A 23,711-nucleotide genomic window follows, 5' to 3' on the forward strand; every position below is an offset into this window, starting at 1 on the left:
TGCATCCATTGTTTTCACCACACGCATTCCTATTCACGTCCCTGCCCAGCTGCTGCCTCAATAGAGAGGACCTGTGGCTGGGGAGATACAACTTAAGCTCCTTTCCCCTGACAGATGGCCGCCTGGAGGGGTCACACTCTGGTCCTGGATGTCAATAGGCTCCAAATCCCAGGGGGAGAGTCCCGGGTGAGACCTCCACACTTTACTCTGATTAAAGCTGTCTAGGATCAGTGAGATTCCTTCAGACTAGGCCGGTGATCTTTGAACTGACAACAGGCACACTTCTGACATTCATGAGCTCATCATAAATTCTTAGTCCTACAAACACCTCTTGGGTAAACCAGGGAATGAATGTCAATAATGCAAATGTTTTGGGATTGTTTTACCATTTGGTGCATTACCTCCTACAAAAACTCACAAATGGTAAATCAGTTGTGTTTTCACCACAGAGGGAGGAGGGATACAAATGGCTTGTGCTTACTCCCAGTGTGGCTTGTAACCATCGTCAGGCACGGCGTTGCTCGTCTTCAGCAGGAGGATTTCATGCAGCTCTAAAGTAAAAGCTTCAACATCTGTGACGGCTAGGAAACCCTTCAGCTCCTTCCTCTCCTCCTCAGACAGCTTCTTCTGGAACTCTGAGGGCAGCTTCTGAAACGGGTCCTGAAACATGGTCGTCAATTTAGTGCGATCAAGGTTTAATGTGAGGACAACAAGAAAGTGCTTTGGGGCAGGAGCTGCGGTGCAATTCCTCAAATTCGGTTTTTATTGGGGTCAAACACTGGGCGCCTGCCGTGTAAGAAGGCACACTTTCAAAGGATTACAGCCCAGATAATTTAACTCTGTGTGGTGTTTGGGGTCAGTCAGCAGCCAGCAGAGGAACATAACGAGTCAAAACCATTGTGGTTCACCATTAAGCTTTAGTTTTGGCCCTCCAAAGAAAAACATGGTATATACTGTACATGCTTGTAAATACATGTATAATTTACTTTTACTTGTTGATACTTAAGTATATTTACTGCTACAAAACATTTGTTTGACACTTTTAATATTAGACACATTAAGAATTTAACATAAATATTATTCCTATGGGTGATTTTCAATTTCACCAAAGTAATATTCCAACATGGGTTATTCTTTCCTATAATTGTATTTCTAATGGATTTCTGCCAAATCCAGTAGTAAAGCCCTGAAAGTTTATGATTTTCTTAATACATACTTGGTTTCTGTTCAGCATGAGCTCAGATTTCCAACAAGTCAGGAGTTGCCAGGTGAATATGCTGTGTTCCAGTTTGCTCTCTGCAAGACTCTAAAATGAAATGAAACAAACAGGTTTAGTGTGTCAAAAGATTATATCAGTGTGGTTTTGTAATGTGGGTTATACAGGTTCAAGTGACTTCATGTTTTTCTTTTAGCTCAGCCACAGGCTTCCATTCATTTCTGTATGTACAAACTGTTACACTTGCTTGACTCGTGTAATCCATCACAGTGAACATCACAATGTCTGCATTTTACCTTATCTTAGCATCATCTGCACTGCAGCAGTAAGTCAACTTGTTCAGTCATTCATGCAGGTTTAAATAGTCTGTTAATGGATTTTCATAGTTTACAAAAATGAATGGAATCCAATGAATGTCTGGAATGAAACACTTCCAAAAAATTATTTTAAAGTGATTCGTAGTCAATAGACTAAAACATGTAAATTATTGTTTGGGAGTTTGATCTTCCCTTTTTTAATTAGTATAACAGCACCAGGGAGAACATTGAGATCAGATCAGGGGTGCAACTAACAATTAATTTAATTATTGACTTATTATTTTTTAAGATTTTATTAATCATTTAGTCTTTAAAATGTAATAAAAAATTGGAAAAAATGTGCATCACAATGTCTCAGTGCCTAAAGTGACATCTTCAAATGGCTATTTTTGTCCAACCAACAGTCAAAAACTCTGGGACTCTTTATTTATGGTCATAAATGACAGTAAATCAGCACATCCTAGTTTTCTTTCAATCAACTGATTGATGAATCAACTAATCGTTGCAGCTCTAGATCAGAGTATGGCATGACGAACGTTTTTATTTCACAAAACAGTTGGGAGTTTTTAAAGGGAGGGTTGTTTGTATGAGTGCATTGCTTACAAAATGAGATCCCATTCATAATCACATTCTTTGCATTGCACTGATTTAATGGGAATAGCTGTGGCTTTGGAGGCTTCTACCTTGGCTACAGAGCTGGAAATCTGTGGCTGCATCTTCAGTGAATCAGTGAGGTAGGACAGAAGTTGACCCTGAGGATCTCCGCCCGTTTTGCCCAGAAAGCGAAGGCCGATCTCCACCACATACACAGCATCGCACACATCTGTGTATGAACGCAGCACCGTTCTCATGGCGCTGCTCACCGATCCCTTCAGCGGCTCCTGAAGTACAGACGGAGAAACTGTCAGTGAGAGGAGTGTGAGGGAAGGAATTTGACCTCTAACAGAGCGGCCTCACAAAATCCTACAGGGGAAACTACTGTGAACATTCTTGGGCTGGCATTAGTCAGTTCCAGATGAAGACTGTGGTACCGTAAAGTACTAAAGTTAGGGTCTTACCTGAGGGATCTTGCCTCTGACCTCGGTTAGAACCACAGAGAAGTCCTGCAGGTGTCTGTTCAGGTACCTCGAGGTGTCCTGATGGAGAGGATGACAGAGCTGGTTAGCAGAGAGCGTTGCATTACTCGTCATCTGCATACAGCTGTGATTAGTTTAGTTTCTTACCGCTTGGATAATTGGTTTTCCAGCCAGAAAGCGACGGGCCAGCTCGGTTTGGATGCCTTGCAGGTCGTAGCTGGTGCCCGTCTCACCACCTTTCTTCAGGGTGTATTGGCAGTGAGATAAAACCAGAGGTAGCAGCTCCCTCTCTGGGTGGCACAGGGTCAGCTGGGTCTCTGATATCTTCTCTAAAGGAAGACTGTATTCACTGGGGAAATGAAACCACAGTAAACATGAGTTTAATGTTGTTACAGTTGAGAAGATGGCATACTGTAGGATCGACGACATCCAGTCATATACATGAGTCTGAAGGATTATTAAATACTAAAACTCTGCACAACAGGTTATGAAACTATGACACTTGATGATACATCTCTGGAAAGTCATGGGGGTGGAATCATTTTATCCTCCGTCTCAATGATTGCAAAGTAAAAGTTTTTAGTAATTTGTCACCTGTCTGTATTATCAAGGAGAACACTGGTGGTGAAAACGTCCAGATAGAGAAGAAGAAGAAGAAGAAGAAGAAGAAGAAGAAGAAGAAGAAGAAGAAGAAGAAGAAGAAGAAGAAGAAGAAGAAGGACTTGACTCTGGCCCTGCTGTACCGACCTGTCCTCCTGGTGGCTCGCCCTCCTGGCCTCTTTCACCAGGCTGTTGTGAGTCGTCCACAGGAGGTCGATCAGCGTTCGGAGACACGAACCTGGTCCATGCCGACTCGGTGTCAGAAACTCCCCAGAGCTCTCGGCTGTCACCTCCTTCTCGCACAATTTCACATCCACACCCAAGTCTGCTGCTATATATACACACAAGCATGGGAGAAAAGACATGAAGACAAGCAGACGTGTAGGACACAACTAATCACACCTCTGGGTTAACACTGATTCAACTGAACGTGATTCAATTCAAGACTGATCATCGCTTTTTCTTAATTCAGTCTGAGTTTCTGAGTGCCACAAGAATGCTTACAGTTGTTTGCCACCTCGGCTCTGAGGCTGTTCCACACCTTCATGAATCTCTCCACCCTCTCAAGCAGCATCTTCTTCTGGTATCCTAACGAGGATAACGAGAAAGCTCAGTCTGTGCCAGTGTGTGTCTGTCTATGTGTCACGTCAGCAGTGAGGTCTGAGTTATAGTTTTGTTGTTGTACGTTCTATTAAAGACGAACGGCTGATGTACCTGCTGGTAATTGCTGTAACATCTGTGCAATACTCTGCGGTGTCGCGTCTGACGTCAGAGGAAACGCCCTCAGCAGGTCTGACTGAAGAGCAGCCAGCTCAGGAAGGTGATGGAGCTGCCTCACACAGTGTATCTGTGGGACAAACACACACATAGTCAAATACAACATGTCACTAATGTCGGAAACACAGCTAACATGTGAGTTGTCTGATATCTAACATGGTATCTCTGACAGAGAAACAGAAACTTGAGTAAGAATTCTCACATCAAATCAGCTGTGAGTCCTCAGATCAGGATTTTAAAACATGTCAAATCTGGTCTAGAGCAGTCTGATTATCTCATTGTCCTGATGAAGCTCAGTACCTTGTTGAGGAACATGACGAGCAGGGGTAAGGAGCTGGGTCCCTGTGGTTCTCTCACCAGCTGGGAGAAACGCTCCACTGTCATCGTCTCAGGTAGAGTCCAGAAAGAGGAGTGATGTGTCGGGCAGTCAGAGGGGAGGGACAACATCTTCCCCGGATCCCCGGAAAGGAGACTCATCAGGGGGCTTCCGGCAAGTCCATCGTCCTCACTGATTCTCGTCTGAGCTTCAGACAGATTCTTCCGCAAATCCTGAAAACAGCAGGTGCAAGAGAAAAGATTGTATCATCCTGCTGCACACTGTCTTTGTGTTACAGACTTGTAAACAACCATTGGACTGTTTTTAAAACACTATATTCCTCACTTTAAGTACTGGGTTGATGGCAGAACCACAGACGAGCTTCTCCCACTCTTGCCGTCCTTGTCTGGAGGAGAGATCCCCGCGCTGACCTGTGTTAACATTGTGAGTTATGTCACATGTATTCCACATCAACAAAAAGCCTCTTTCACGCATAGATCCCGGTAAATTACTAGGATAACATTTAACTCTTCACACATTCAGCTCAATCAGGAACTTTACCATTTTGCACCTTTTCACATATGCCATGGCAATGCCAGAAAAGATGGGGCAATGGACATTCCAGCAGATGGCAGTAATGCAAAAGTGTACGTTGCTAACAATTTTCCAGGGAAATAGTGGGCGAGGAGCGTTTTTTCAGGCCAATATTCTTTCATTTATTTAAATAAAAACGTTCACAACAGCTGAGGTGGCTGGGACTTGAAACAATGTTATTTACACCCTTTTTTATGCTGAAATCTCAAGCTAAAAGTGTTAGCGTGCATCCCGTCTAAAGTGGGTGCAAGAGTTTGAGTCTGTGTTAAGGATTGATGTCAATTTTGGGATCTCTGGGCTTCTGGAGACTTGGATTAGCATTGTCAGCCTTTGAGATTGGTTCACCTGCGTGAATGAAACAACCATACAATAATTTTTCCTGAAAAGTTACCAGGTCCTGAGGTGGCTATCAAACCCTGCTCTGTTCACATTATGTTGGAAAGTCAGTATCACCTGTAGTGAACTTTGTGCAGGTATTGAGGATCAAATGAACAGCAACAGCTGTGTCGTCCGGGTTCTGATCCAGCGTGTGCCTCAACACCCTCATGTCCTTTTCAAGATGTTTCCACAGGAAGTTGAAAACATCATGGGGCCTGGGGTGGATCATGTCAGCAACGCCCTACAACAGAAACACCACAGTATTACATTACATTACATTACATGTTGTCTTCTCAATACCTATAATATGTCATATCTGGTCTCACTCTTTGATTTCTTATGGCTCCTTGAAGCATGGCGAGGTGAGTGAACAGCCGCAGGACACAACACTGAGCTGTAGTCATCTGTCTCTCAGGGGCTTCAGACCTCTGACGAGCCTCTCCTAGTACGTGTCCTGTCCGAGTTTGATCTCTGACTCTTCACACACACATGGAGGAACACAAATTAAATCAAGCACCAAAATCTGACACAACTGTCTGACTGAAGAGATGAATACCTTTGGTCTGTCTTTATAGTAAATCCTTCGACTGGTTTATAATTACTGCCACCAACTTCAATTCCACAATCAGGACATCTGGATGTAACCACTGGTCTACCACACTATGGGACAATACAGAAGCATATGCTGTAATACTGATTGTATTTCTCAATATTGAGGAATGCTTGCAAGAGGTAAACACAAAAATCTCCTACCTGTGCGATGAATACTGAATGTCCGTTGGCACAAACTGCAAATTAGGTAAAAGACATTTATAAACAACCTGATGACTTATTTATACAGACTTGATAACGGCAGAGATAACCCTCGATAATTTAAAATACTTACAGTACTCCTGTAATTTTTTCTCAGTCAACCACTGGCGAACTTCACTCCTGTGATCATCAGGCATAGTGGGCAGAAAGGAGTTCTTGAAGGAAAAAGTAGGTTGAGTCAAATGCTCAGTTTGTAATTTCTGACATTAGTGAGACATTATAGCACGGGATCATGGGAGTTGTTGAATTCATTGTTAAAAAAATTCAGGTTATTGTCATTTGAAGGAATTGATTTATAAAAATGTGAAAAAAATCTAGTCCTTGTAAAAAACGGAGCCTTACAACTACTTTTTTAAGCGTTTTACACTCTCATAAAGTGTGTTTTTAAAAAGAAAGGTTGCAATTAAAGCAACAGAGGCTGAAATGACCTGACTTTTAGTACCAATTAGGGAACTGAAACAACAGATCCTGCATTTCCCTTAATGCAAATCAATTGCATTGTTTGTAAGGTTCTGCCTCTATGCACACCCACATCTTTCAAACTCTGCACTTCCTGATTATAACACAGCGTCTCCAAACTCAAGATGCAATCATCCTGATGATATGTCTCTGAAAACATCAGGGTTATTTTCTTCTCCAGAACCACTGAACACATTATACAACTGTTTTCACTGGCGAAATAAGACTAACGGCAAGTAAACTGACTTTTATTTGTAAAACTGGTGGACTACCCATTTAAAAAGTAGGTAAGAAGTGCCTTACTGTGACGTTCTGAGGCTGGGAGGCTATCTGGTACAGGGGAACCAGAAGGGCATTTCCACTGAGGAGCACAGAGTCCAGATGGACCAGCAGCTCCAGGAGGGTTTGTCTCTGAGTCATGCTGACGTTGAGGCCTGAGCCCGGTGCACCGATCTGATTCAACAGAAGAGGACTGCAGAAATCCCTGAACTCCTTTGGCTGGATGCCTTTCAGGAATTCTTTCAGTCTTTCCATCTCCTGTTAGTTCACATACAGCCACATGTTAAAAACTGGAAATAAATTTACAAAAGACACGATCCACACCAGACATCCTGTATAGTGACCTGTCGGGAGGGATGTATGCTGTCGTCAGGTGATTTGTAGCGGCAGGTGACCTGTCTGAACAAGGCCAGGGCCAGGAGGCTGATCTGAGAACCTCTCAGCTTCTAAGGAGGAAATCAATAGCAGAGATGTAAAAGAGGAATACAGAAAATCAAGTTGATGCTAGTGGAATATCTAGAATTGTCACCAGGCTTCCTATCAGCTCTGGAGTCTCTCTGACCTTTATCTCAGCCATGAAGGTGTCACTTTTGTTTTCCAGCAGAAACTGGACCAGGGCGTCTCTCACAGCTCGGTAACTCGTCCCACAGCAGAGGAAGTTGTCCACGTTAGTGGGTATAATCCGCTTTGAGCAAAAAAGGAATGTTTTAGTGCAACGTAGCTGATCATAAGATAATTTTGATAATCTGTTAATCATTTATGTCATAACAATGCTAAAAAAATGGCACCTTTTAAATCTTTTTTTTCTCTAGTTTTTGAATATTTGCCTGTTGTCATAGTCTTCTGTGATAGTAAACTGATTATCTTTGATCTGAATACATCAACTAGGGCTCTGGAAAATTGACTCTTTTCTAAAAACTACATAAACGTTCGCATTATAACTAGAACGTCATATAAATGACGTTCTTTTGATTAATTTTACTCTCATTCAGAATGATCAAAACAGGCACATCAAAGTGTTTTTCTCTTGTGTCTATAAATGAAGTCTCACGATTACAAAGAAACATCAACTTTCTTGTTATAAAAAGACACTGTATGAATGATTTTTTCACAAATTAACAGCTGTGTTTCTCTGAGATACCTGAAGTCGGAGGAGCTCTGGAGGGAAGACCCATCTCCAGGTTGGATTGTTCATCAGGGACAGTATGCAGTCCCTACCAGAGAGTCTGTGCAGGGCTCGGAGCAGGTAAACCCTGTGCCAGCCATTACCACTGTACTCACACAGTGCCTTCACCTGCTGCAGGTACTGAGCGTCCACCACGTGTCTGCCTGCATTTCATAAAGATACAGAAAAACCTGTTCTTTACTTGCATTTTTTAATAAAACTATATTACATTTGATGAAATTTAGAATCTACGTATTGTTGCATCGAATACCATTTTGGGAAGAGTGCAATTAAGCAATGTGTACAACCTAAACTGTCAGCATTACACACCTTGAACTTCAGCTTTCTCCAGCAGCCGTGCAGCAGTGCTCAGACATATTCTCAGCCTGGCTATGCTGAGCAGGAACTCTGCCGGGTCTTCTTGTCGGTCTGGAGTCTGTTTCCTGGCCATCCGGCTCAGGAATTTGGTTTCTGCTTGTCTCTGCTGTTCTCTGCTCTGTTCCACTTCTTTCGCTTCTGAGCACAGCAGAGAGTCCTGTGAAAAATAGAAAATTGTTAATAACAAATTCAGTCGGATCACACAGATGTTGTGAATAGAATCCACAGTAAAGAAACAAAGTCAACACTGAGACATGTGATCCCTGGAGAAGGCATGTTTACAACAAAAGCACTACTTACCATCAAACATGAGGCCAAAATGAAAGAAACAAAAATAATAATTGTGATTATCGTCACTTTGAACATAGTGTTCATGCAGGAAGCACAGAGGGAGTGAGTTTGAGTCTTTTACCTGGAAGCAGTTGACAAACAGCAGGTAGAGTTCAGTGCGATCTTCTCTGAGCATTAGATTCTCCTCCAGGTTCTTTAGGTAGTTCTGAATGTGAGCCTTCACCTGGTCGAAACTGACGGATATACTATATGTTTACAAACATGCAGTTTACAGAAAGTGCGACTGTTGTTACAGTGAGTAGACATTTGAGATATTTTAGTTGAATGTTTATGACAGGGCCTTTGTAGGTGTAGGCTTGTCCATGGGAGGAGGGTAATATTCTGGGATAGAGACAATCTATGAGATCATTAAGTCATAAATCTGCAGGAAAACACTTAAAAAGATGGTTTTTTTGGGTCAAGGAACCACATTGCCTCAGTCTGCAAGGTTGGATCAACTTCATTACACCACAATTGTGCCACTTGCCATGTATCAGAGCGCAAAAATCTTTTTTTGTCTCTCATTTTCACTCCTCTTTCATGCAAGAGATTTGAGATTCTTGCACATTTTTTATTATACTGTATATTTCTTATTTTCCTACTGTGGTGTTGCTGCTTTTAAACTGATTCACTGGATCCATCCTCTCACCTGTATTGCAGCAGCAGTTTTGGCAGCACAGATCTCACCACTGGACTGTTATCCACACACTCCAGGAAAGGAGTGAGCTCTCTTGTCCTGTACACATCACCTGCATCACACAGAAGAATAAAAGCTCATCTTCCTCATTAACACATTAAGTATCAGGTTATTACCCTTGACTTATTTGCTCACTCACCGTTAGCAGAGACCAGCAGGGAGAAGAGCAGCTCCACCACCCCCTCTCCAGGCCTCTGCCCCTCTGACAGACAGAACCTGGACACCACCTCCAGGAAGAAGGAGTTACAGCAGTCCCTGATGGTCGCCTGCTGCTGAAGAGCTGCCCTGAACCACGAAAAGACAGAAGTTAATGAAAAGCTGGAAGATTGTTGAGACAGACTCTTCAATTCGTTTTACAGACTTGTATACCAGAAGACTCGCTTTTTAAAATCATTAAATTCATAAGAATCTTTATTTTGATGTACAAGATTTTTTATAATAAAGGGTTAAAGTGAGGCCTGCATCAAGTCTGTGGCTTCATTAGCTCACTACATGGTCTGGCCTGTCAGTAACAACTAAAGTGTTAATTAGTTCCTCTTGGTATAATAATTAATCAAAAGCTTTTACAGTGCTAACTGTGCAGTCATAATAGCCTTACTAAATAAATAAAAAGTAAATACTTGAGTCCCGTCCTCTAAATTCTATGAGGCATCTCTCTGAACTCACTTGATGTCGTGAGAAACAGTCGGCTTGAAGTCGGGCGGCAGGTTCGTCCTGCATTTAGGGCAAAAACTTCTGTCTGACTGAATGCAGCGCTGGAGACACGACAAACAGGAGATGTGCTGGCAGGGCAGGACGCACGGCTCTGTGAACTCCTCCAAACAAACTGGGCAGGAAACGCCGAACCTTTAAAGAACAAAATATTGTCATTCAAGATTAATTACTGCACCATGACATTAAAAAAAATTACATTTTGTTGAATGTTATGCTGAACTGCGTTATGGTGATATGTTTCCACTTGTTTCTCATGTATTATTCAAAATACATTGTGAACTTTTGGCTGAAATAGCTTATTGGAAAAAAGTCCAGATATTCCCTTAAACTGAGACATAGAATACGAGTGGTAAAGGCAGATCCTGACCTCAGATCCCTGCTGATGCACTCGTCATGAAAAGAATTGAGGATCCGAATCAGCTGCTGCAGTGTGTCGACTCTGCTGATATCAGGTGTCTCCTGCATCAGCTGTAAGAAAATAAGAGCAAAAAATATATTAAAACATGTGAGGCTTTTTCCCACTTTTCTCCCTCCTGTCTGACTGCTTGGATCTACCAAAACATTTTAACATGGTTGTTAAACTGTTAAAGAGTTTATTTCTGAATCCTGGTATAAAGTGCCGCAGGAATGAGTCCTAAAACCAGGAAATAAGTTTGATTTTTTGAAGTCTCATTTCCCTCATCTTGAAGTTTTGAATGCATTCTGCTTGAAATCAGGTCACAAACTCAAGAGATTTTCCCTTTTTTTTTCTATGACATAAAGCACGTCAGTAAATACCCCGCATTTGAATTATGAAGCATTTATGTTTCCTAAAAAAGGCGGTTACTACAATACAACAAAGATGGAGACTCGTTTTACTCACATTCAGGTGAAGGTTGCAGTGTTTGAGAGCCAGTTCACTCAATCTTGAGTCCTTCTGTTTAACTTTAAAAATGACGTGCTGGATGAAAGCTGCAACAATCAGCATCCCATGCCACAGTGACCTGAAAGAGCATAAAAGGTATAAATAAACCATGAATCACTGAAAACCTTCTTTCTCTCTCTGCACATCTTGCCAGACTCACCTGAGGGAGTCCAGATGTTGCAGACAGCTGGCGCTACAGAGGGTTCTGTATTTCTGACCAAAAGCTCTGTCCAGACACGGCTGCAGAAAATCCACTCTGCTCACAAAGGACTCGCACTCTTGCAGGGACCTCACAGTCAGAAGTTGTGTCTGCTCGACACAGACGCCAAGGGCTAAAATGTCCTCCACCTGCCAAATATAAGACATCACACTCATTAGAAAATCAAAGCATGTTTACATTTCTATAGTTAGCATTCTAACAACAATAGGATACTATTATGCTCATGTTTAGCTTGTAAAATTTAGCATGTTAGCATTCTACATTATCACTAGTATCACATTACAGAAAAAGGTGACAGGAATTCTGCCAGTTAAAGAACTGACAGGTGGTAATTTGACTTTTTTGACCACTTCATATTAGTTGCTTGGTCTACAAAATGTCAGTATTGTCAGTGATAAGATCCTCAAATATCTCTTTTTGTCCACAAGTGAAAGGTATTCATGTTTCTGTCACAGAGGAGGTCAGAAACCAGAAAACTAAAAAGTTTTAGTCTCACCATTACTTGGGGCTCCCGCTTTTCACCCTGCTGTAAGATGTCAGTGATGAGCTGTGGCTGCAGCTGAAATATGTGGCAGAGAGTGTCCAGTCTGGGGGCAAAATGTTTGACAGCAGCCATTATCCAAGCAGGAGAGAGGTCAGTGGCTGCACCCATGGACGTCTGAAGCTCAGACACACATCCCAACATGGCCCTGGTGAGCACCTGTGGAAAAAGTCAAGATTATTACCAAAATAGAGTTCCCTGATTTCAGTGTGTGACATCACACTGTACATACCCTAAGCTCATCCTTTGACTTGATCTTCAATGAAAGCAGCAGAAAGTCTTGTAGGTAGTGGTGGCCGTACTCCAGTCTCTCCTCAGCTGTGAGTTTCTGTAAGTGACTGCCCAGCCTGCTGTTGTTGAAGGTGCTCACAAACTGGAGAATCCTCTCTGTGCCAGCCTCTGTTGTTACTGCAGATCAATTATAAGAGCCAGAAAAAAAATATTTAAAACCATACCATACCACACAGTACCATATTTACTTCATGATCTCTTGATAGGATTGTACATTTAGTTATTAAAAAATACTCCCACTCAAACCTGGCATAAATTCTGATTCTTCCCACAGGCTTTCAAGGTGCTGTCTGATGAGCCAGCTGAATGCAGCAGCACAGGGTTGTTCTTCACCATCCAACATGAAGTAGTGCTGCACAAGCACCTCCTGGTCTGACTCACTAGAGATGATAATAAATGAAATTGATGCCTTTTTTGGATTAAATTTACAGTGGGGATTATACAGAAGAAGTAATCCACAATACCTTTGGTTCTGAGGAGCTGTAAGATCCAAAATCTGTGAATCTGCCAGGATGTCCAGCCACAGCTTTAACAGGCCCTGGCCGAGTCTGCCTTCAGACAGCAGGTCCAGATTGGCATACCTGTCCATAACTTCCAACATGTTGGCCAATGTTGGTGTCACAGTGGACTGCAGACAACGCCACAGGGTATGTCTGTCAGTGAAAGACACAAAAGAAAACTGAAGTTGATCTAGTCATTGACTGGACACAAGAAAGAGCTATTAGAGTAGTTATTAATGTGCCAAATATTTAAAAACAGGATACGGTTGTGGATCTGAATGTTATCCTGTTAATTAACTTTACCTCAGAGTTCCTCCCTCCTGCAGAGCCTGGCGTTTCTTGGCTTCTCTGCTCACCCACTCCTGAGGAGAGCCCATCTGTGTTTCTCTCTGTGCCAAAGCCTCTGCCAGTCTACTTAACAACACCTCCTGGAAGTGAGCTTTAATAAAGTCGACATCCAGTAGAAACCAGTCAGAGATGCAATGTCTGACTCAAATGTTGGCTTCTTAAAGGCAAAACTAACAACATTGTAATTCACAAATAAAGTGATTGTGATCAACAAACCCTGTGGGAGCCTTGCAAATATAATGTTTTTTTAATATTATCATACAAACTAAAATCATTCCCAGATGACTGTATTTACCTCTGATGTTCCCTTGACCAGGTCCCAGAAGGTTTAGAAGGATTTGTATCCGCTGCATGCTTCGTGATGTCATGCCGTCGGTGTCCCTCAGTAAACCCACAGCTTTTTGGATACATGTTCGCACTAAGGACAGGCTGTGGAGGCGGGCTCTATCTGCCTGTATGAACAAAAGTAAATAAAATTTTACGTAAAATTAAAAACTGAGAAAGTAACATGTCAAAAGGAACACCTTATCAACTCTCAAACTCAGGTTTGTATCTACCTGGGCATCTTTTGTTTTCCTCACTGTTTCTCCATCGTCATCATGTTCTGTCAAAAATTGAGAATACTGTTATTTACAGTAAAAATTAGCGTAGAGAACAATGAAACCACTATATTTCGCAATTGTGATAAAACACTTTTTAAAGCTCAGAAGATGTACAGTTTCTACCTGACAGTGCAGGGTTGAGTAGGTTGCTGATGAGAGTTCCACAGAAACCCAACAGGTTCAGGCTCATGTCCTCTGAATCCCTCAGGTCATCAATATGCACTGAATGCCAGACTCCTTTGATGTGAAAAACAAAATATGGCTTTAATCGTGACATACGTCATGTAAAATGCAGTCAGCAAATAACTGGATAACAATAATGCTCATATTCCACTGAGTACTAACCTCCTTGGAAACCGATGTACTGAGATTGACTTTGGATCCGAGAAACCTTCACAATGAAAATCACCCAACACGTCTGATCCTCGAGTGACATCAAGTAATTCATGGTGCAATATCTGGAAGCAGATGGAACCATAATCACAACTGAAACACCTGTAATGTCCATTTTTCCAATGAGGATAAAATCAAATCACAATGCAATCTGTTCAGAATCTGGACATTGAGCCTTACTTTGCTGAGGCTATGAGCTCATCACTGCACTGGGATTCCTCGAGGTCCATCTGGATTAAGAGGATGTGAAGAGAGTGACCAGCATCTTGATGGAAGCCCCTGAAAAAGAGAGGGGAGTAAGACAAAGGTTTAAAGTGAGAAATATAATAAATGAGCCATTCTGCTGGTATCTGAATGGTTAGTACCGTATCTTGTTGCAGAAGGAGACCTCAGTGTCAAACTGGTGCAGCGAGAGCAGGAGGATCCTGTCCGTATGAAGTCCCAGGGCATGGGCTACAACCTTCACATCTGATCTTGTTAACAAGCTGGAGAATGTTGTTATCTGTGCAAAACCACAAAGAGGAGAGTGATGTCAACACTTTGAAAAGATCGTAAAGAACTGATGAAAACAACATTGGAGCAGTGGTTTGTGGCCTACCTCTAGAAACTTGCTGGATCCCTGATGCTTGGTCAGACAATCTTCCATGAAATCTCGGAGGGAGTGGTGATGCTGTTGCTGGAAGTACATTTTCTGGAGTTTTTCCCTCTCCTGTTTTGCTAAATCTGAATACTTGAGTCTCACCACTCCGTCAGGGGTGGCACAGTTCAACAAGAGACATTTAGCTAAATCCAAGACTTCGTCTTCCTCGTTTTCCCCAGCAGACCCAACATTGTCTTCTGTCTCCATAATTTCTTCACTCTCAGAGATAACTTTGTTCTCATCATCCCACATCTCGGTGGATTCATCATCATTCTTTTCCATTGACTCAATTTCTTGCTCATTTTCAGCAATCGGTACATCCATCTCATCACCCAACTGATCATCATCCCCATTGTTTTCCTTCTCTTGTCCGTTTGAATTGGATTCATGTGTCCCGTTTGATTCATCTTCTTTCAGTGAGTCATCTTTCTCAGCCTGTTGTTGTTGACTTACTGCACTGTCTTCCGCTTTTTGTGCTCTCCTTTCTAGTGCTTGCAAGAGTGCGCTGGCACAGGCATCACCATGGTAGCCAACAAAAATGTCAGACATGTTGAAATCTGAATTCTCACCTGAGAATTCCTTCACCCACTCCCTCAATTTGTGGAGAACCCTGTGTTGCCATTCTTCCAGATCGGTACTCCTGTCCACCCTGTGTTTTTCAAGCCTGTTGATGAGGGGCATGGGAAAGTGCTCATAGACCTTCTTCTGGTCCTCCACTACCACCAGTCTGAAGTTTGTGTGGACACGGCATTTGACTCTGTGGGAGCCGAGACCAAGATCAACATACTGCTGCTTACTGAGGTAAACATAGTATTGGTTCAAGGCATCATACAGGCTTTCATAAAGATTTTGCATGTTCAGAAGGATGACAGTACGGCCAGTTTCCATGCACGTTTTCACTCGGTTGACGTTACGGCAGATTTGGGCATATTCTTGATCCTTTGGGAATCCCGAGCCAAAGACTATTTCAGGTGGTGGACAGTCTCCGTTGGCAAAGACCTGTTGCTGCAGGATATGGAGAGCTGCATTGTTGGTGGTCAGCAAAAGGAGGTAACGGCTCTCCTGGTTGGTGTCATGATCAAGATTCTTTTTCACCATTTGCAAGGTGCTTGGTCTGGGAATTTCCATTAAGTTCTGGAGAACCTCTTGGAAGAATATGACAGGGTCAAAACCCTCTGGTTGTCCACTGAAGTTACGCAAGATGGCCTCTACCAACTGTCCGCCGTCTGGTTCTTGTTGTGTGGACTTGACTGCGGCAAAGAGCATTTTGACCAGGCTATAATAATCCCTCAGACCAAAGAACTGATTTTTTGAGGTGTCTTTACAGATGCTCAAGAAGGCCTTTGCCAATGATGGGAAGAGGTGCTTGATTTTCAGGAGAATTTGGTTGGAGGATGAGCAAATTCCCTTGGCAGTTTCCACAAGTTCATCTTCACTTGGATCCCATCTGGACACAAATATTCCTCTGTTCATTTTTGCTGGGTCAAGAGCCCAGTTGGAGATGCCAACAAAGCCAACCTTCATGTGTGGATCTGGCTTGTCATTGTCAATGCAACCATCCTCCAAGAGAGGATGAAGGGTCTTTAGGGGCATCTGAGGAGAATCTTCTGCCAGTCCTATCTCATCGAGCACTACCACTGATACGTACTCGTCCATGTTTTTGTCCTTCTGGAAGCGGGCGCAGTTCCTGAATGTCCCTATGATGCCCTCAGGACTTGAGTGAGGACTGCACTGGAAGGAGACCATATGAACTTGCTTCAGGTTCTTGAAGAGTTCACAGTGAGAACTTTGGCCCTGCATGGCATCAGCAACCACTGTTTTGGCAAGAGACTTTGAGCTGCCTGGCTTGCCAACCAGAAAGAGTGGTATCCTGAGCTCAATGCAAACCACCATGAGAAACACATTCTCTTTGAGTGCAACATTTTTGGCAATGGTCTCCCTTGTCTTTATGTTCTTAAGGAAGATGTCTTGACAGGATGAAATCTCTTCCTGCAATGCTGCCGAAGAGCGGAGGGGGTCTGGAAAGTACCTACAAATTACAGAGAGGTACTGCTCTTTGTCCACCAGAGACGGGTAGTAGCACACTCCAACTGAAAGAATCAAGCACTTCAGTGCTTTATGGGCCTCACTGAGCTGAGAGCAGTTGCTGAAAAGGATCTCGCTATGCTGGTAAAACCAAACTAGCACTTTCATGGACCTTTCTACATCTCTGAGACTCACGAAACTGCACTCATCTTTCCGACTCCGCATATATTTCTGGGAGGCTCCCAGCACGTTTGAAATGATGTCCTTGCAGTTTACTGGCAACGAATGGTCTTGAACTTTCTTCTGGACAATCTGTCTGATGTAGGAAAGTTCAGTTGAATCACTCAACTGACCAAAGTCCCATACCAAAGAAGCCAGGCTTGGAGGGAGAGGATGGACTCTGTACACTAGCTGCCTTAGAGGGACTTTGCCAAGACGGTCTTCTGTTTCATTTGCCCTCACCCTGTATCCTAAACCTGCACGTTCCAAACGTTCCACCATTTCAGGTGAGTGCTTCCTGTAAGGATTGCAAGCAGCTATTACTTTCAAGCCACTGCCTGCCTTCAGAGGTTTCCCTTTCATTGATCGGTCACACAGGATTTCCTTGATGGCAAAAATGGCCTCTGTGGTGTTGGCTTCGTCAAAGAACAAAATGGTGTCTAGCTTGTGCATTCGATGGTTCTGCTCAGCAAGTATCTCTGCCTCCTTCACCTTTCTGTAGATCATCTCTGCTGTAGTTCCACCATGTACTTTGACCAGTACCATGTTCTCTACTGGTCTTTCCTCCCTCTGCAGGGCACAAAGGAAACGGACTAATCGGGTTTTTCCACAGCCAGTCTCTCCCATGATGACAACTGGAATTCCACACCGGAATCTCATGTGTATGGCCAACATCTTCATCACATTGTCAGCAGTGAGCTCATATGTTGGGTCTGGATCAAAATTTCTGTCTCTTATTCCTTTCTTTGCACCAACAACGCATGAAATCCTCTTGATTTTGTCTGGCCGGGGCAGCTGATCGAAGTCTTCAGTGAGACAGATCCTTTGAAGCTCCAAACCATCAAAAAGTTTTCTTGACATCACATCTCCTATCAGGACCTTGAGGCTGTGAGGATCAACTGCATTGAGTGTGTTTTGTCTCGGACACATCTTCACATTAAAGCCGAGGAAAGACATTGAGGATCGGTCTGCATTGAAGAAAATGTATGGATGAGACTCATTTTCCCAATGCTTACGAATCGTCAGACGGGCTAGAAGGTCATCCTCCAGACTGTGATCGATGTGCAGCACAGGACTTTGATCAGATGTGTTCAGAGATGGTGAGGCAAAATCTCTTGCCATTAGGATCATGAACTTCACAATGAAGCCCTTGAAACCAGGCAGCTGGTCAGCCAGAAAATCTGGATCACAGAAAACTGAGTTCTCACAGTCTTTCAGTTGCACATTTAGGAACCAGGAGAAGTTCTTCAGCTCTGCCCAAGATGGATTTTGCAGTCCACAATAGAACAGAAAGTGATTGACACAATCAACAGGATTTCCTACTATGGATCTGTCCTGGTAGTTAAAATGATCCAGATTCTGATTCTTGCTGTAGAGCTGTAAGTATTGATATGGCCTTTGAATCCCTTCGCTGCCAAACTCCTGTTCATCCATGAGTGGATCAAATTTCTGTTTTGTCAACACCCCTTTACTGGCCAACAACTGCTTCACCTCTTTTGGGGGTCTGCAATGGATGGTGGGCAGAATGTCAAGAAGTCCAAACTTGACCTGTGTGAGCAAACGAAACACAGATTTATGAAAACAAATTCTATCCTTACTACTTTATTTTACTTGGATGGAGGGTGGGATACAAGGGTATCGGGTTTGATATTGGATTAGGCTTGATTGAATTAAAGGGGACTGTTGGGCCTTGGCGGAGGTGGGCACTATGGTGACTGCCATTCTAGTTTGAATTTTTATTTTAAACTTTCAAAGCTCCCCAAGAAAACAGACCAAAGCCTCAAACTGTTGTCATGGTTTAAGCAATGCTTGGAGTTCTTCCGCTGGCATTTGGTTTGGCATTTCTTGACAGTTTTTATAACTAATGCAGGGTCACTGCACTTCTGGTCGAATCTGTCCTTTTTGTGACAGGTAAGTTGTAGAATATATGAGAATATGCCCTCATTAAAAAGCTGCGACTTCACAGAGTTAAAAAATGATACGTTGCCAGTGTGTAAAGATACATATAACATCATGACATTGTAAAACATTTTATGACAGTTAACTGAAAAAGATGGCGCTACCTGTTTTGGCTGGTTTTGATGCAATGTTGGTGCTCGTAAGAACTCAACAGTGATCAAGTGAGCTGCATTCCGTCTCCACAGCATCCCATGGCTGTTGGTCAAACAGCCCAGGATTAACAGACGGAACAGGAGCTCCTCCAGACCTGAACGAACCTGACAGGCAACAATAGAAGACAGACTCTGAAGTACAAGCAACAACAGAACAAGTTGTCTGCAGAGATAAATGCTCGCATACTTACCCCAGCTGTGTCAATGTGCAGGAGAACAGGGTCCTGTTCTTTCAAGGGTGCCAGTTTCTCTGATAGACTCTTAATCAAGGAGTCTATATCAACGCTTGGCTCAATCAGTTTGATCCTAATGTGTTTTGCTCTGGGAAATTTCTGCTGGAACTTCTCAAACAAACGATCCACATAAAGGGATTTCCCTATGTATAGAAAAATATATTGTAAAAACTCATACATTTTGTGTGTAAAATGTTTTACAAGATTTTATATGATAGCATTTTACAAAACATAATGCAGTTTTAAAACAGGTAAATTCTATTCTAGTCACTTTTCTTTTCAGTATGACATGCCAATTAGGATTACCCTTACCAACTGCAGGGCGAGTAGATGACACCATCCAGACTGAGAGTTTATCTGGAGAAACAACTGCAACAGGGTTGTGTGGGGGCATGTCTTGTGTGAAGTGGTGATGCAGATATTTCCTGGCAGTCTCTGCTGTTAGACTCACACCAGCCGGCACTTTGTCATTGCTGAAGAACGAGGGCACATATCTGTGCTGGTGCACAACCGGACTGACTATCACCAAACGATAATGTGGGTTTGCACTTCTCTCAAGACTCTCAAAGAGCTCCCCCAAGGCCACACTGACATCATATCCCAGCAGCCCTGGATTGACAAGACAGTGTATCTTCTGCCAGTTGCGCCCGGAGCCCTGGCCAAGAGCCAGGCGGAGAAAGATCTCCACTTCCTCTTCTGTGGTTTCCTCTCTGCAGACTAGGACCTCATCAGTAGATGGCAGAGACTGCTCTGGACTCTCCATGTAAAAAGACAAGATGGTGGTAAAAACTTCTGCAGCGGGACAAAGCACAAGATTGGGCTTTCCCTCCTGGAGGACCGGTGGAAGGTTCCTGATCACGTGCTGCTGGTTCAGTTCAGAGAGGCATGAGAGGAAGTTGGCCAAGGTTGAGATGTCCAAGTACTCATTGAGGTACTGTGGCATGTCATCCTTGAATTTACGCCAGAGTTTTTCAAGACTGTCCTCATCGTGCTCCCTTATTTCATCAGCATCACAGTTCTTGTCACCATCATCTTCATCCTCTGAAGAAAACTCCATTAAATCACGAGTCTCTTCCATGTCCTCTTCACTGTGTACTGGTGAAGCTGGTGTTGAGTCCATAGAAGATTCGTAATACTGATCTTCATTGTCAAACTCAAAGTCTTCCAATTCATCATGCTCTGAGGTCATACTTGCTGCGTTAGCGTAAGCAACTCTGACATCAGTTAGAGTGCACTGAGGCTTTATGGGGAAAAGTAAATGCCATAACTGTGCAGGAACTGTTACCTGCCGTTGACACACTTTGTGTATCCAGTGGCATAGGTACACCATCTGCTCTGAGGTGTAGTGGTTCAGCAAGTTGAAGCTGGAGCGCATTTCAATGATGAAGGAACGCCATTCATTTTGGCAGCTATCCATGGAGTGAGCCAGCTTTTGTAGCTGCTCAGTCACCTCACCGTTGTACACCATCTCTTTATCCATCAGGGATAAGAAGGCAACTCTGACGCACGGTTGCTGTTGTGGGCAGCACTGGACCTCTGCATGCCATTCCCTGAAGAGCATGTTACCGGATGTTTGCATCTCAAGAAGGATGGTGCCCAGTCTCTGAACTCCTTCAAAAACCTACAGTAAATGTGAACAGGATTGTAAGGGTTTATTCAGCTTGAATCTTAACAGATAACTTTAAACTTTTAAACCTCAAATCCTGCTAAAGTTCAAATTCAAGACTCGAGACCAGCAGCATCCCATGTCCCGGGGACGATAAAAAAAGAGATTTTGCACAGGGCACTTCTAAGACTTTATATCACAAAATCGACACCCTGTTCTACTTTATTGTGTACTTTTATCACTTTAGAAAAATTGTATTATCCAAGATATACCTGGTTGGATAACTACATTCCTATCCAGCCAGCTTGAAAGCTGATTTTACATAACAACATGAGACCATTCAAGATGCTCTGCCACTTTGTAGTTCAGTCATCATATAAATAACCTCTTGCCACCGTTCACTGTACAGAAGTTTCACTGACCTCTGTGAACCTGTTGACTTGTTCTCGGCCATGCTCCCCTTTGGACGACATGAGCATGAGTTTGTTCTGTAGCTCCAGCAGGTCTTCAAGCTTGTAGCTCTTCTCCTCTTTGTCCGTTTTCACTGTGACATGTACCATGTTTTGTAGACATCTCTGCGAAAATCAGAACTATCTTAGCAAGATCCTACACATCTTTGACTTATCTTGTAATGGAAGATTGCTCACTTACCTTCTCTGTGTTCTGATCAGACCATCCGATGTGATAAACCCCATGAGCATTGATAGAAGTAGCCAGAGAGAGAGACGACTGCTCCACAGAGCCGTGAGTCTCCTTCAGTGTTTGCAGCCAGCTCAGCAATCGATTGGACTCTCTCTGGAAAACAAAACATGTGGCATCAGCGTCACTTTGCCACAGTAAAGCTGCATTCATAGTGAAAAGCTCTGTTTTTTACCGGATTTGGTGTGAAACCAACCTAACAGTGCTTTTTGTTCTGCCTAGAAACAATGGAGAAGTAATTACCAGTTTGTCTGGCAGCTTCTCATCTCGATTCTGGGTGTCCCACACCTGTTGAGCCAACTTCATGAACTCCTCAAATCCAGCTTGAGAGTAGAGGGAGAAGAGCAGAGGAGCGTAGCCCATCACCGCATCATGGAAACAGGCCACTTGGTCGATCTCTTTGTCATTCTCTCCAGCAGATATGGAAGCAAGTTCAACATAGACCTTCACCTCGCTCATATCTGTTGAAGGGACAGAAAAGTGAGGAGAAATGCATCTGCAAAACCAAAGACAATTTATGTTATTGCATTAAGTTGGGAATCTTGTTTTATGAATGCGCCTTACTTTTAAGGTTCTCTTTGACCCATGTGACCAGAGATTGGCTCGCTAGAAACTCTTCCAGACAGGCAGTGTGCCGCTTGGTGACTGTTGAGAGTTGGCGTTTGGCACGAAACAGGTCATCAGTAAGAGACCCCAGGGCCCTCTGCTTAAACGTGTCTTCTTCCTGTAAAATAGTTAAGAATTCCTCTCTATTACTGCTCTCATAACAAGAATAGATTTAAAACAAATGTGTCTGCTTCTGGTAGACGGATTTAAAATGCACATAACATTCTTAAATTCTCATAACACAGAATGTGGATTGCTGTAAAATGAATTATCACCATAAATTTTGGAAGTTGTTCCATTTTTGGTTTTAATTACATTTTCAATCAGGTTCTGTGCAAATGTTTTCAGGATATTATTACATTATTAGGTGCTACACTACCTCCTGCAATTTATTTTTATTAAATATATTAGTTACTTTGTAATGAAAATATAATTTCAGATTACTATTACCAGTTGGCTCAGAGTGTCAATTTCTGCGAAGTTCCCAGAAAGCTTCATTTTTTCAGCAATTCTCAGCATTGCACTGGCTGCAGCCGCTGCCTGGTGGAGCTGTTGATACTCCTGGATCTGACCGAATCTCAGGTCCACCCAGTTCTTCTCAGGTTTGAACCCTTCACTAAATGTCTCAGACATCAGACTCAGCTCCTTCTTCATTAGTTTTCCATCTTCTTGGTCGCCAGACTCCATCAAAACCTGATCAAGCTGCTTGAAAGTGATGTCTGCATTTGCAATGCTGACACCAAGCTGGGAGAACTTTGTCAACAGCGGCTCCCAGATGTTTTCACAGACCTGTGTCAGGGTGACGGAGACGGGAGCTGAGCACAATTGTCTCGCTGACACCAAAGATGCAGCCCCCTTTACCCAGAAGGACAAAATCAGGGTGCTGTGATGCAGTTTGTACATCTCGCCGGCCATTTTCAGGACCTTCAGACTGGGGTTATACCAAAGGACCTGAGGAGGGCCCGTCTTCCCCATCTTCCCATCAGCATCAAAGGACTGAACGCGCACCAGTTTGTTCAGGCTCGTATTTTTCAGATCTGCAGTGTGCTGCTTCTCAAGGGTCGACATCTCAGGAACTGTTTGAACCAGAACCACGTTACTGAAGAAAACAACGCATTAAACAAATCCTCTAACTTAACATTAATCAAGTTGTTTATCAGCTAGTTAGTTTTTTAATTAGACTTACCTGTGATGCTTTCTGTAACCTTTGCTATCATTTTTATCAGTGTATCCATCTGCTGTTTCTGCAACAGGAAAGCATTCAAATCTTTCTCTCTCTGAGCCAAAACAGCCCCTGCATCAACATGAACTGTCTCAGATTCGGTGTTTCTCTTGTCTGTGGAAAACATAATGCATCTATTATTAATAAATACAGTTTTTTTTCTATTTAGGGCAAAGCTGTTTATCATGTTTAGTTTCATACACTGCTGGTAGAGTCTCTTAAACTGCTCTCTATGTTTCAGGCAGCTCTGCAGGTGTCCCAGTGAAACGTGTCCTTGAAGCAGAGACTCCACCAGAGAGTTCACTGCAGTCAGACAGCTGTTGACGACCTGTGCAGCTGTGTCATCCACCTGGATGGACTTCCAGTCAGCTGGGCCAAAACAATGACATAGTGAACATTATGAATCTGCAATAGCAATGACTAAATAAAATATATACACATA

At 43.0% G+C, this 23,711-nt stretch overlaps 1 protein-coding gene across 1 annotated transcript in view; it reads right to left on the reverse strand.

Annotated features, from left to right (window-relative positions):
• Positions 1-23,711, reverse strand: part of rnf213b (ring finger protein 213b) — a 30,756-nt gene that overhangs the window by 478 nt on the left and 6,567 nt on the right. Inside the window, exons 15-63 of the mRNA XM_073490245.1 lie at positions 23,471-23,638; positions 23,234-23,383; positions 22,498-23,123; positions 22,006-22,165; positions 21,685-21,902; positions 21,394-21,537; positions 21,165-21,317; positions 19,449-20,757; positions 19,095-19,279; positions 18,856-19,008; positions 14,507-18,340; positions 14,274-14,410; positions 14,089-14,187; positions 13,861-13,973; positions 13,639-13,752; positions 13,471-13,517; positions 13,209-13,365; positions 12,869-13,004; positions 12,530-12,718; positions 12,312-12,445; positions 12,007-12,182; positions 11,730-11,933; positions 11,174-11,361; positions 10,972-11,092; positions 10,477-10,577; positions 10,062-10,241; positions 9,535-9,680; positions 9,348-9,447; positions 8,781-8,892; positions 8,321-8,525; positions 7,967-8,154; positions 7,388-7,510; positions 7,170-7,271; positions 6,850-7,083; positions 6,161-6,242; positions 6,028-6,062; positions 5,831-5,934; positions 5,601-5,751; positions 5,350-5,515; positions 4,648-4,733; positions 4,287-4,535; positions 3,924-4,056; positions 3,714-3,797; positions 3,357-3,540; positions 2,757-2,958; positions 2,592-2,669; positions 2,217-2,414; positions 1,217-1,306; positions 482-660 (exon numbers count right to left, since the gene is read on the reverse strand). Coding sequence (XP_073346346.1) covers positions 482-660; positions 1,217-1,306; positions 2,217-2,414; positions 2,592-2,669; positions 2,757-2,958; positions 3,357-3,540; positions 3,714-3,797; positions 3,924-4,056; positions 4,287-4,535; positions 4,648-4,733; positions 5,350-5,515; positions 5,601-5,751; positions 5,831-5,934; positions 6,028-6,062; positions 6,161-6,242; positions 6,850-7,083; positions 7,170-7,271; positions 7,388-7,510; positions 7,967-8,154; positions 8,321-8,525; positions 8,781-8,892; positions 9,348-9,447; positions 9,535-9,680; positions 10,062-10,241; positions 10,477-10,577; positions 10,972-11,092; positions 11,174-11,361; positions 11,730-11,933; positions 12,007-12,182; positions 12,312-12,445; positions 12,530-12,718; positions 12,869-13,004; positions 13,209-13,365; positions 13,471-13,517; positions 13,639-13,752; positions 13,861-13,973; positions 14,089-14,187; positions 14,274-14,410; positions 14,507-18,340; positions 18,856-19,008; positions 19,095-19,279; positions 19,449-20,757; positions 21,165-21,317; positions 21,394-21,537; positions 21,685-21,902; positions 22,006-22,165; positions 22,498-23,123; positions 23,234-23,383; positions 23,471-23,638 — 12,427 coding nt within the window. The remainder of the gene's footprint in view (positions 1-481; positions 661-1,216; positions 1,307-2,216; positions 2,415-2,591; positions 2,670-2,756; positions 2,959-3,356; positions 3,541-3,713; positions 3,798-3,923; positions 4,057-4,286; positions 4,536-4,647; positions 4,734-5,349; positions 5,516-5,600; positions 5,752-5,830; positions 5,935-6,027; positions 6,063-6,160; positions 6,243-6,849; positions 7,084-7,169; positions 7,272-7,387; positions 7,511-7,966; positions 8,155-8,320; positions 8,526-8,780; positions 8,893-9,347; positions 9,448-9,534; positions 9,681-10,061; positions 10,242-10,476; positions 10,578-10,971; positions 11,093-11,173; positions 11,362-11,729; positions 11,934-12,006; positions 12,183-12,311; positions 12,446-12,529; positions 12,719-12,868; positions 13,005-13,208; positions 13,366-13,470; positions 13,518-13,638; positions 13,753-13,860; positions 13,974-14,088; positions 14,188-14,273; positions 14,411-14,506; positions 18,341-18,855; positions 19,009-19,094; positions 19,280-19,448; positions 20,758-21,164; positions 21,318-21,393; positions 21,538-21,684; positions 21,903-22,005; positions 22,166-22,497; positions 23,124-23,233; positions 23,384-23,470; positions 23,639-23,711) is intronic.

Source organism: Pagrus major, chromosome 20 (genome assembly GCF_040436345.1).
Source record: "Pagrus major chromosome 20, Pma_NU_1.0".
In the NCBI taxonomy this organism is placed as follows: Eukaryota; Metazoa; Chordata; class Actinopteri; order Spariformes; family Sparidae; genus Pagrus; species Pagrus major.